At 41.1% G+C, this 12,971-nt stretch overlaps 1 protein-coding gene across 1 annotated transcript in view; it reads right to left on the minus strand.

Annotated features, from left to right (window-relative positions):
* Nucleotides 1-12,971, minus strand: part of CACNA2D3 (calcium voltage-gated channel auxiliary subunit alpha2delta 3) — a 1,043,639-nt gene that overhangs the window by 549,544 nt on the left and 481,124 nt on the right. Inside the window, exon 9 of the mRNA XM_038772667.1 lies at nt 6,400-6,474. Coding sequence (XP_038628595.1) covers nt 6,400-6,474 — 75 coding nt within the window. The remainder of the gene's footprint in view (nt 1-6,399; nt 6,475-12,971) is intronic.

Here is a 12,971-nt window from a genome sequence, read left to right on the forward strand (position 1 = left end):
TCACTCCACAGATGTTGCCCTCTCAAAGGTCACCAATGATTTCTTCTTGCTAAATGCAACAGCACTGATCCTATCATAATGCTCCATGACTACTCAGCTGCCTTCAACACTGTGGACTCCCTTCTCCTGGAAACATTATACAACCTTGGCTTCACCAATACTGTCCTCTCCTGACTGTCCCCTCGTCTCTCTGGTCGCTCATTCTCAGACTCTTCCGTGGGTTCCTCCTCTGCCTCCCACCACCTAGCAGTGGGAGTCCCTCAAGGCACAGTTTTGGGTCCCCTCCTATTCTCCATCTACATCCACTCCCTTGGAGAAATCATTTGATCCCACGGCTTCAACTACCATCTCTATGCAGATGATTCCCGAACGTACATGATCTCTCGCCTTCTCTGCAGTCTTTTATTTCTTCCTGCCTTATGGACATCTCTACCTGAATGTCCTGCTGACACCTCAAAGTTACCATGTCCAAATGAGAACTCCTCAAATTCCCATCCAAACCCTGTCCTTCCCCTGACTTTCCCATCACTGCAGACAGCACCACTATCCTCCCTGTCTCACAAGTCCATAACCTTGGCTTTGTCCACAACTCATCTTTCTCACTCAACCCACATATTCAGTCTGTCCCTAAATCCTGTAGGTTCTACCAAAAATTACTAAAATCCACCCTTCCCTCTCAATCCAAACGGATACCACATTAATAGAAGAAACCTGCCTCCTTGCTGACCTCCCTGCTTCCTGTATCTACCACTTCAGTCCAAATTTCACTCTGCTGCCTGGATAATTTTTCTACAAAAGCATTCAGTCCATGTTTCCCCACTTCTCAGAAACCTTCAGAAGCTGTCCATCCACCTCTACATCAAACAGAAAATTTTTACCATAAGCTTTAAAGCATTCAATCACCTTGCTCCCTCCTCCCTCCCTGATTTCCAACTACAACCCAGCTCGCTCACTTCACTCCTCTAATGCCAAACTACTCACTGTATCTCAGTCTCATCCATCTTGCTCCTGACCCCTCACCCACATCCTGCCTCTGGCCTGGAACTCCTTCCCTCTTCATATCTGACAGACTTTTACTCTCCCTATCTTCAAAGCCTTATTCAAGGCACATCTCCTACAAGAATCCTTCTTTAATATCTCATTTCCTGTTCATTCATTCAATCGTATTTATTGAGCACTTACTGTGTGCAGAGCACTATACTAAGAGCTTGGGAAGTACAGGGGGAGAGGCCAGAGACATAGCAAATGGGTCGAGGAGCACTGGCCACCGACAACACCCACTGTGGGTGGTGGAAGGGGAGGCGTGGACTGAATTAGGGCACCACAGAGCACGTGCCCAGTGGCCCCCCACACAGCAGAATGCAGCATGCTTCAAGCATCTTTCTCAGTCCGACTGATATTTTTTGGCTCAGGATCCCAGCTAGAGAAGAGCGGAGAATCAACGAGGAGTGGGCAGCCGTGAGGGCCAGAGGTGGGTGGTCCAAACGGGTTCCAGTGAAGCGGGGGGAGGTGGCAGCATCCCGCCGTGACTGCCCCACTGGTTAGGGAACCGGGTTGGTGGTGGGGGATCCACCACGGAAGGGGTGGGCAGAGAGGGGGTCACGAGTCACAAGGCTCCTTTCTCCCAGAGGTGCTCCCTGCCCTTTTCTTTTTCTCTCTCTTTGACACGCATGGCTCGACTTGCCCAAAGGACACACATGGGAAGAGCTGTCCCCCTTACCACAAGGAGGTGATCGGTGCCAATGAACCCTGGGACCGGCGGGGTGGAAAGAGGTCACGGCCTCTTCTGATGAGCCCTCACACGCGCACGTCGCTCAACTTGTCCTTTCTTCTGCATCACCCTTTCACGAGGTTTTGCACCTTTTATTCACTCCTCCCTCCCCCTCAGAGCACATGTGTATTCAAATTCTTCATTCATATTAATACCTGTCTCCGCCTCTAGACTGTAAGTTCATCATGGGCAGGGAACATGTCTACCAACTGTTATACTGTACTCCCCCAAAAGATTAGTTACAGTGCTCTGCACACAGTGAGTGCTCAATATATGTGACTGATTGATTTGGCTAAATAATTTTGATAGAGACAGGAATAATTCCCCATGTGATTGTTTCCACTGTAGAACATTTGTGTGTTAATTGAAATTATCACTGTGCTTAATGCTTCTTCAGTGGCTTCAAATTAAACCCCAAAATATGAAATTCAACTGTGATGGGCTGGCCAACCTTCTTCCTTTAAAGTGTTGCTTTATTCATTCATTCAATATTGAAAGCTTACTGTGTGCAGAGCACTGTACTAAGCGCTTGGGAAGTACAAGTCTGCAACTTATAGAGATGGTCCCTACCCAACAACAGGCTCATTGTCTAGAAGGGGGAGACAGACAACAAAACAAGACATGTAGACAGGCTTTATCTTTTGTATAGATGTTTTCTCTGTCATCTGTACAGTGTGATATTTGAGTTTTATTAGTGAAATGACCTTAGCAAGTCTCTTCCACCCCCCGCCCCCCAAAAACCCCAATTAATCTTATTTATTGAAAATAAAAACCAGAATAAGCTTCTAGACAAAAGACTGAAAATTTCAGGGCATCGGAAAGAAAGACTATCTGTAATTTTGATGCTCACAACAACAGCCCATTTCAAAACAAAGAGCTATCTGGAAAAGATGCAGATGCTCACCAGGGACTTCACCTCCTGGGTCACGTTACAGCAGACAGAATGGATACCTGTTCAGGACTTGGGTCAGGAGTCAGGACTAAAGAAAGTTCTCAAGGAGAGAGAGAGAGGAGGTTAAAAAAAAGGGAAGTTGGGGAAAGAGGAAGGAAGAGGAGAGAGAAGGGGGAAGGGAGAAGAGGAGAGAGAAGTTGGGGAGGGAAAGTGAGAAGGGAGAGTGGGAGAGGGGAGGGAAGAATGCAGGGTAGGGAGAGAGACAGACTGACCCACATCAGGCTTAGGTGGGCTGTGTAACCTTGATATGTTTACATATACATACATATAAGGTTGGAGAAGCTGAGTTCAAAAAAAAGTCTGTGGGAGGAAAATAGTGTGTTTGCTAGCTGGTTTGTATTTAAATCTCTCTTTGGATCTAATGATGGTATTTGTTAAGTGCTTACTATGTGCACAGCACAATTTTAAGCCTTGGGGGGATACAGGTTGATCAGGTTGTCTCACGTGGGGCTCACAATCTTAATCCCCATTTTACAGATGAGGTAACTGAGGCACAGAGAAGTTAAATGACTTGCCCAAAGTCACACAGCTGATAAGTGGCGAAGCTGGGATTAGAACCCATGACCTCTGACTCCCAAGCCCATGCTCTCTCCACTGAGCTATGCCACTTCTGTCAAAACTGCGAGATATATGCTTAACTGCCTATTGATGTTTGTGTTTATAGCTAACATTCAAACCTATCTTTAACCTTAATATGATGCTTTTCACCTCTTTTCATATAAAAAGAAATACCTGCATGATTACAGTGTTGGGTATCTATGTCCATACTGATAAATATGACTGTGACAGAGGACAGGAAGCTGTTCAGAAAGGCAGTTATTTTCCAACTAGAAAACTGAGCTACATACATGAATCCCAACTGTCTCCAGTACTGAAAGAGGGAGTAAGAGGTTTAAGTGGTTGGACGGTACCAGCAAATGATATCTCAAGGTACCGTTAGTTTAGAATTTCCCTCAAAGGTGCAGAGGTAGACTGGGAATCCTGAGGTAAAATATTTTCTGATATGTTCAGGTGATGGAAAGTCCTCAAAAATTTTCAGGACACAAATCTATCTTTGACATTTTCAATTTTAAAAAAAAAATGAGAAAAAAGAGAAAATTTGCTCTTTTCAGGTAAAGGTCCACTGATCATTACAACCAACAGATGAAGGCCTAGTGGATACAGCATGGGCCTGCGAGTCAGAAGGTCATGGGTTCTCATCGCTACTCTGCTGCCTTTCTGCTGTGTGACCTTGGGTAAGTCACTTAACTTCTCTGTGCCTCAGTTACCTCGTCTATAAAATGGGGATTGAGACTGTAATCCCCACGTGGGAACAGGGACTGCGCCCAACCCAATTTGCTTGTATCCAAGAGTAGTTCAGTGCCTAGCACATAGTAAGAGCTTAACAAATACCATAATAGTAGTAACTATTATTATTATCATCATCATCAGACAATTATCAATGTCTCCCCCTTCTAGACTGTGAGCCCGCTGCTGGGTGGGGACCATCTCTATATGTTGCCAACTTGTACTTCCCAAGCGCTTAGTACAGTGCTCTGCACACAGTAAGCCCTCAATAAATATGACTGAATGAATGAATGAATGAATCAGCACTGAGATCAGGAAATGAATTTTGGTAAGCAATTTCCAGGATCTTTAGTGAAACCAAACTCTCATGCATTCAGAAGCAAAAGACTGGATTTCACAGCAGCAGTAGCAGTATCAATAGTAATGGTCATACTGATGGAGCACTCATTGTAGCTGTACCAGGCATTTGCGAAACAAGCAAATGGCATACTTCTGGCCCACAAGGAGCTTAAACTCTGATGAGAGAGACAGATTTGCATATAAATGCAGATGATACATAACATCCTTTGGAAAATATCCTTATTACTCTATGGACTGATCGATTTTAGCATCCTAATGCTTTATGTATGGGGGAAATTTCACTTTGGCATTTTAACTATAAAAGTCTTTTTTTTTCTGGTGCAAGTCTTTTGTCACAAAACTGAAACCATGACAAATCTGAGGATGTTAGGGTTTGAATATAGAAATCAAATGAGTAAAGTTTCATCTGAATCCACTTCAAGCCTTGTGAACCATTCATCAGTCCTTAAAATGAATCTTTTGTGGTCTCTCTATGGGGTAAACAAAAGAAAGACAGAGTGTGTTGGTTTTGCTCTGGTTTCATAATGAAATCCACTCAATTTCATGGTTCTACTTGGGATTTGTTTGGGAACATTTGTTGCACAACCAACAAATCTCAAGGACTTATGCAGCTCACCAACTTTGTTTACAGTTTTGTTCATCTCCCATAGGGTAAGAAGACACTAAACCACAAGAGCTACCAAAAATAAATGCCAAAGCTGCTTGGTTTTGAACAATTCAGCTTCTTGTGGTCTTTCTTTGGAAATAAGGCTTTTTGTGTTTGTGAGGTGAGCCTGTGCCTCAAGCATCTCCTACCTCCTCTAGTCTGTCAGAGATACAGTTTGTTGCCTACAGGAAACCATGGAGAAATATATCTTCAAAATATGAATTAATATATGGGGAAAATCATTTGTAAGCTACTATTTCTATGGTGTCAAAAACCTCTCACAGAAGAGCCCCGTTTGTCATTTCCTTAACAATTAAAATGAATTGCCATTGCAATAAAACTTATATGGGAATTGTTACCATAGTTAACAGCCTCATGGAGCAGAAAGGATTAGGGGGCCCCAGATAATTTAAGTGCCGGCTTCTATGTGACTCTATAAGGGCCATAGAATGTACAACGGAATGCCAAGCTTGCTTAAGAATGCAAAGCGTTAGCTGGATAGCACATTATCCAACGATGGAAGGCTAAACAAGGAGGTATAAAACAGAATTAAGAACACAGGCATGTCCTTTAGAAGACAGAGTACAGCTTCAGTTTGTCATCAAAATGAAGACCAATGTGAAGGTAAGAGTAATTGTAGTGTCCAACTTTATGGCCATGAGCCCCAGACCCACTACAACTATCACATTTGACTTCAAGAGCAGTTCCCCCAGCAACACCTGTGTGCAGTATTTAACATCAGATAGCAAAATGTGATCACAAACAATGAGGCCCAGCACCAAAGCAATGCTTTCCACATCACACCTTTGCTGGACAGGATACGGGAGGAAAATGGATAACAACAGGGTACCTGAACATCTGTTCTAATGGTGAGCTAAAACAGGATCACTATAAACAGGGTGGTCTGAAGATAGGTTTCAAAGACACAGTGAAACAAATCCTCAAACAATGGGACAGGAATGGACAACTGGAAGATAGCCACAGAAGACAGGTCAACCTCTCAGGCAGCAGGCAAGATTCAGGTAACAGTCTTGGAGCCGAGGCTTTAGGAAAACTGTGACATCAAGAAGGTGAAACCAAAATGGTGTGGGTCACATGATGCAGAAGGTGTTAGTCACATTAGCCAAGTCCATTGAAATTATCTTCATCATCTGTATCACCTTTAAACCCAAAGGGCAGTTATATATACTTGAGCAAAGTAACTAAATTTTCTTGACCTTTGTAGCACAGAACTACCACCTTTAATTGGGTCACAGGAAAAAGTAATTTAATGCATTTCAATAATGAGGTGTAGTATATTAGACTAGATAATTGTAACAGGGTGATACGCATCACCACATCCTGTCCTTTTTTTTTTCTCCTCGGTTTTGTGAATTTCCTTACCTCTTTATTGGTTCTGTCTGCTTGAACTAATGTTCCACTAAGGCATGGTTCGACATAGTGAAGTTCTTCATTATACTGGAGAGGAAAGAAAAAAAAATACAAACGGGAACATTTAATTAAAGGCTTTGAAGGATACGTTTTAATGATTTAGAGCTGAACAAAAAATGCATATGAAACAAAAACAGTGCAATCATAGGACTCGACTCATTAAAATAATATGATTTTCCTCTTGGGTTTTTCTATACATGATACAGTGTGAGCAGCAGAGGTTGGGATTTCTTCTATAGGGGAGATTTGAATGAATGCCAGGACACAGGTGGGTTCAGTGTGTATACAATTAAACAAACCACCCTACAGGGACAGCTACAAATGCTCTGAGCCTTACAATGACTGGCTGACAGAAAACCTCCCAGCTTGGAATCTGGATAGTATTACAGTTTCAGGGCTGATACTGTTCCAGTCCTAACTCCCAATCCTCTGCTTCCTTTGAGCAAAACTGACAAATGCTTGAGTCAAGGCATGACACATTTGAAGGGGCTTGTATTAGAGGAACAGAGCCAGTTCTCCAAGATTTTGAAGCCATTCTGAGACCGTGTGAAGGTAATAAATCAGTGATGAGTTCAGTTCTGTTGCTGCAAACCTGCCTCACAGACAATGTCTGACTCTGCTGGGGTCAGGTGTTTGCTTTTTGTTGTTTTTTTTTTCTAAAGGATTTTTCCCTGAAACTGCTTCTGACCAGAATCTACATGAGGTACACATAACCTTCAGTAGCATCCTGATGATGATGAGGATCATGCCAGGTAGGCGAGGCAGTGGTGTTGGGTATCTATATGTGAGATCCACTTTTCAGAGCCCCTTCCAGAAACGCTAATAGCAACACGTCCTCCTGACAGACAGAGCTTCACCCTTGGGAGTCAGTTGTCAACTGATGGTAACCTGTCACACAAGACTGAGCCAATGAGCAGATACTCTTAAGGATGCAATCTCACTACCAGAAAGAAAAAAAAAAAAGACCTCTCTATAAGACCTCAACCAGATGAATTTCAGCTGAACTGTATAAACTGCAACAAAAACTGCTGTTTTAAATCCCTCATTTGTTGAGTTGAAAATGAGGTTGCAAATGCTGTGTTACTAAAATGTGAATATTGAAGAGTTTTCTCAAACGAATGTTTATTTTACCCAATACACACATAGCCACTGTCAATACCTTGAAAAAAAGAATCACTTAGCCTCATGGAATTAATTGAAACTTCATCCTTTTGGTTTCTTTCAACTGTTTTCCTTGAGGCAGTGGAAGGGCCAGAATTCAGAGCCCCTGGTCTTTCGGGTCTTTATGGTTACTCTTAACAGGCTGGGGCAGTAGTTCTTTGGTTCTGTCAACCACCAGGCAGATTTCACACATCAAACTAGTCAGGGAGCACACCTAGAGCAGCCTCCACAAACACTGCAGATAAGCAGCTCCCAGAATCAATTACTGGATTTGGCAATCCATAGAAGGCCAATAACAAAAGCACGTCTGCAACCTTGAAATACTTATCTACATATACATTATATATAGATATATCCCCATGCTCTACTGCCACTTCAGCAATTGAACATCACCTATACAGTAGGGTACTCACCCCCGATAGCACTTACATACCTATCTTTAAACTACATTGCTCCTGCCTATCTCTTCCCTTAGCATCTATCTCCTCCTGTTAGGTTGTAAGCAACTTGAGGGTAGGGACTGAATGTCTACTAACTCCATTGTCCTCCTCCAAGTGGATAGTACAATGCTCTGCACATAGTAAGCACACAATACAACTGACTGACAATCATTTTCGTATAGATGCTTTTATTTTGAAGGTATAATAGAGAACATTTTTCTCATGCATTAGTTAATTGCTCTCCCATCCTTCCACTCAAATTTACTGAGTTTGACAAAGAAACTTTTATAATGTTACACTGCCACTTTGCCAACTCTTTCCCTCAGCAAGGTGGTTATCCTGAACAGAACCAGGAATGCTTTGCAAGAAGAGACATGTAAAATCACACTAGGAAGAGCTGCAATTTAGGCAACACTCAGCCTTCTTTTCTCCAGGCTAGTTAATCCCATTTTTCTTAATTCTTTAAAAGTTGGATTTTCTGATCACTCCCATTCCCTGAAAGGGGTAATTTTGCTAAATGGCCAACTAATGGCTTTAAAGAGTCAATCCACCTTGTTTCTCACCTAGGGGAGAGGGCGAATTATATTGCAGAAAAAGAAGCTTAACATTCAAGGCCTGAAGAAATGAGAGCAATTTTGAGTTAAGCTAGGAACAGGAGCATTTTGGGAATCCAGAAATTCATCATCAAGTCCAACCTTTCAGCAAGTCTCTCCTAAAGCCTTTGGAGGGCCTGGCTTTGCTCTATCAGTTCTTGGGTAGCAAACCCCACAAAATCCACTTTGATGCACAGGGTGGATTTTGAAGTCCTTCTCATCATGACACTCAATGGCAGTGATTTTTTCTTGAATTTCAAGAGAGGAACCTGGAAGTTCTGGCCCTTGTCATGGAGGTACGTGTATAGTAATCAAAATCAGTCTCATTATCACATCGTGTGCCACGGCTGGGATATGATCTGCTCCTCTGAATCTCAGCCACCTTGTTAGTGGCATTATTTGAGTTTGCAGACTTCTAATTTACCTTGGCTACATCAGTATGAAAATATTTTCAGCAATCTGTTATGTATCACAAAAGGAAGTTCTGCTCAGATGTGTAACGGAATGTTTCATGTCATGGTATGTTGCCAGGAATAAGCATTAACTGAAAGTGGTGTGTTGCTTCTTTTAGACAGCCTGAATACCACCAGTCAATTAAAAATGTTTTCTAGGGCATTAGGAAGCTGGCTGCTGATAAGCCATTCATTTGTAAACAATTTAGGGATGCCCTCATTTTAAATTTAAAAAAGACAATGCTTAATAGTAGCAGACATTTCCAAGGACAGATCCCTGACTGTAAAATACTATATTTCTGTTAATAAAAGTTATAAATTTAAACTGGTTCCTTTCCCCCTCTAATTAAATGGCACCATAACAATAAACAAGACCATTCGAGGGTGAGAAGAAATTGGGGCTACATGTCAACTGATGGGAAACAATCTTCCATCAATATATGCTTTCATTTTTTTTTAATCACCAGCCCTGAGGGTAACCAGAGATTAAATGAACATTCTCAATGCTTGCTTGGCAGAGCATTTAAAGAGGGAGACAGCTCCTCTGTCTACCCATATACCCACTTTATGCAGCTGCCTAGCGTAATTTCATAATATAAGGAATTGGGGGATAAAATATGCTCACAAGATTCCCCTATGTGTGAAAGTGGAGGGTATTTTGTTGCTCAGACTAAGCAGTAGAGAAAATCATATAATATTCTAAGAGCAGTTTCTTCTAGAATAAAGAAAAGTTCATGTGTAACTTATTGGTGAATGTTGTCAAGTGAATCCAAAACTGATTTATATGAGAACTTCATCATGATTTAAGTCACTACAATTTTACTCTATTATTTGATGGACACTTTTTATGTTAGTGAACTACCAGGGGCTAGAGCCAGAGCTAGTCCTTTGTCCAAACTCTAGTCAGAGTTTTCAGCTAATGAGTCCTTTCAAGCTATTTGATCGGCATACCCAATGATGGAAGCAGGAGTAAGCAAAGTTCATTAGTTGTCTCCTCCCATCTGCCCTTCACTAGATTCTGATTGAAGAATTAATACACTGATGGTCAAGTTCACTCACCTTTTTAAAAAGTTAAAAGAACCACATATATATATTCTAGTGGATTAAGTCAAACTAATAAGAATAGAACAGAATAAATTGATGAGTAGGAAGAATAGAATATCTTCCTCAGCTGTTAATTTATAGATTTCTTGGCCCAGAGTTATTGGAAAATTTGACAGGACCTGGTTCTACTGGTTTCAAAGATCTCCCATTGACCGCTTTTCTCCAACTTCTCACCCCCTGGGGATGTTACAAACCTTTACCAGGTCAGAGCAAAACACTCAGCCAGGTTCCACACCCCACTGCAGGCCAGTCATATATAGGCTGGGATAATGCCACACTCAAACAGGAGGTTTGGGAAAAGAGGTAGAATGCCATTTCATCACTTCTGTGCCCTAAAGGATGGCCAAAATTGAGAGGGGCAAGAGATGGGAAAGATGGTCAAGATGTTGAGACTGATCTTGGAGCCCTCCTTTCAACACCCACCGCCAGTAAGTGTCCCGGTGCTCAAGGCCAGGAAAGAGGCCCTATTCCCCTTGCCCTTTAGCAAAAAGTGTTTGTTGACAGTATGGTCCCTTCCAACTATGGGGCCTAATTCGATCTAACTATCCATCCTTCTGGTGACCCTGCCCTAACCCCACTGAAGAGGAAAGTGGGGAAAAAGGTTTGGCTCTCATCATTTATGCATATATAAATTATAGCTGTACTTTGATTACAGTCTCATTTACTTGATGGTTGTCATGGCGATAACAATGCATTAATAAGTAAAAGGTTTTGATTTGGGATCTGGTGCAAAAATTCACATCTAGGATAATGCTGAGATTCTGATTTTAACTGAAAGGCAAAATGGACAGATACTGAAAAGTGCAAATGACATCATGCCTTTCTCCAGCTCTTTGCTCTTGGATCCGCTATAAGCTCACTGTGAGCTGGGAACTGTTCTAACAACTCTGTTACAGTGTATTCTCCTAAACACTTACTACAGTGCTCTGCAAACAGTTCAGTGCTCAATAAATACCACTGATGGAGTGATGCCCACTGTGGAACTACTAGACTAATATCAAAGAGAGGAAAAGGGCAAATATCCCAGAAAACTGGGAGAAGAAATGGTCCAGTGAAAGGAAGATCGAAGAAAAATCCAACAAAAAGTATTTAAAAGATGTAGGATGCTGATGGGAAGAGATGGAAATAAAGCTGAGATTAAAACAACGGGAGAGACAGAAATCAGCACGGAAAACCAAGTGATAGAAAAAGAGGACAGAGTGGCAAGGAAAGACACCAAAGTATAAAAGAATAAAATTGAAGTTTTGCAGTGTTTATTTATAATGCAATGTATTTTATAAAATGGTCCTTTTTATCATTTCATTGAATAAGTTTCTAAAATGAACATGTGCATAGATAATACACAAGCTTCCAATGCAAAAGACATCTCAACTCCATTTTCCACTATAAAGGCATCATATGTAATTTGAAACAACTGGACATAATTAGTAGCTCAGGACAAATGAGCACGGAAAGGGAATACCATCCTCATATTTTCTACACTAAATCTACTACTTCAAGAAGCAAATCCACAGCAGACTATGTACTAGAGATATGGTTATAAAGGAAATTCTACAAATTGAAAACAGGGTACCAGAGAATGATGGCTTGAAAGAACAAATGATGCACTTCTCTATTTAACTTCACAAAATATGGTTTGGCTGAGGCTTTTAAACTGATTTAACAATTTCAACTGAGCTAATATTTTGTTCATTTAAAGTACAGCTTCTGTAAAGGCATTTTTCAAATTTCAGCACTGAGAATTAGCACTCTGGTTTTTATGATATTGTTAATTTAATGCATGACTTGCAGTTATACTTCAAAGTGAATCAGAAAAATATGCCTTTTCTCATGTTATTGTAGACATCTTTATTCATGCACCAATGCTTTGACCTTAAATTTTAACCTAGACTGCACAAACTATCTCTCAAATTCCAACTATTCTTTTGTAATTCAATCATCTAGTCCATCAATTTTAGATAATAATAATAATAATGATGACATTTATTAAGCACTTACTATGTGCAAAGCACTGTTCTAAGCGCTGGAGAGGTTACAAGGTGATCAGGTTGTCCCACGGGGGGCTCACAGTCAATCCCCATTTTACAGATGAGGTAGCTGCAGCACAGAGAAATTAAGTGACTTGCCCAAAGTCACACCTGACAAGTGGCGGAGCCGGGATTTGAACCCATGACCTTTGACTCCAAAGCCCAGGCTCTTTCAGATAGATTTTACATTGACTGGCCCGTGAATATTTAAAAAAATGTAAGCATTATTTTTGTTTTTTTGACAGACTTGCATTGGAAGCTTTCACTGTCCAGAAAAAGATACAGGTAGTAGCATACTTAATAAGATAGCTACAACAGATTCAACCCACAGCAAGTATTAGCCTTATCCATTCCATGAATATGTTTAAAATCCCTACAAATGATGATGCATTTAAATAAATCAGACATACCATGACCAATGATTCAATATTGCTTGTGACCATGGGTCCCCTAAATTTTCTAGCTAATAAACTGTTCTAAATGCCTGTATTGTAATTGGGAAAAGGGTGAAACAATAACGAATAAATAAAGCACCAGGCCTCAGAAGCCATGGAGATGAACCCACTTAACTAGTACTTTGTGTACTAGTTACTTTGTGTACTAGAAAAGACCATAACTAACAGACCCTAGGAAACAGAGATGGAAGATAGGGATAGAGAAGGAAGACAGAAGACAAGGAAACTAAGTCCATACCTCAAAACAAGAACAGTAGCTATCAAAGTTATCACAGAAATCAGCTGAGAAAAA

Source organism: Tachyglossus aculeatus, chromosome X1, assembly GCF_015852505.1.
Source record: "Tachyglossus aculeatus isolate mTacAcu1 chromosome X1, mTacAcu1.pri, whole genome shotgun sequence".
Classification (NCBI taxonomy): domain Eukaryota; kingdom Metazoa; phylum Chordata; class Mammalia; order Monotremata; family Tachyglossidae; genus Tachyglossus; species Tachyglossus aculeatus.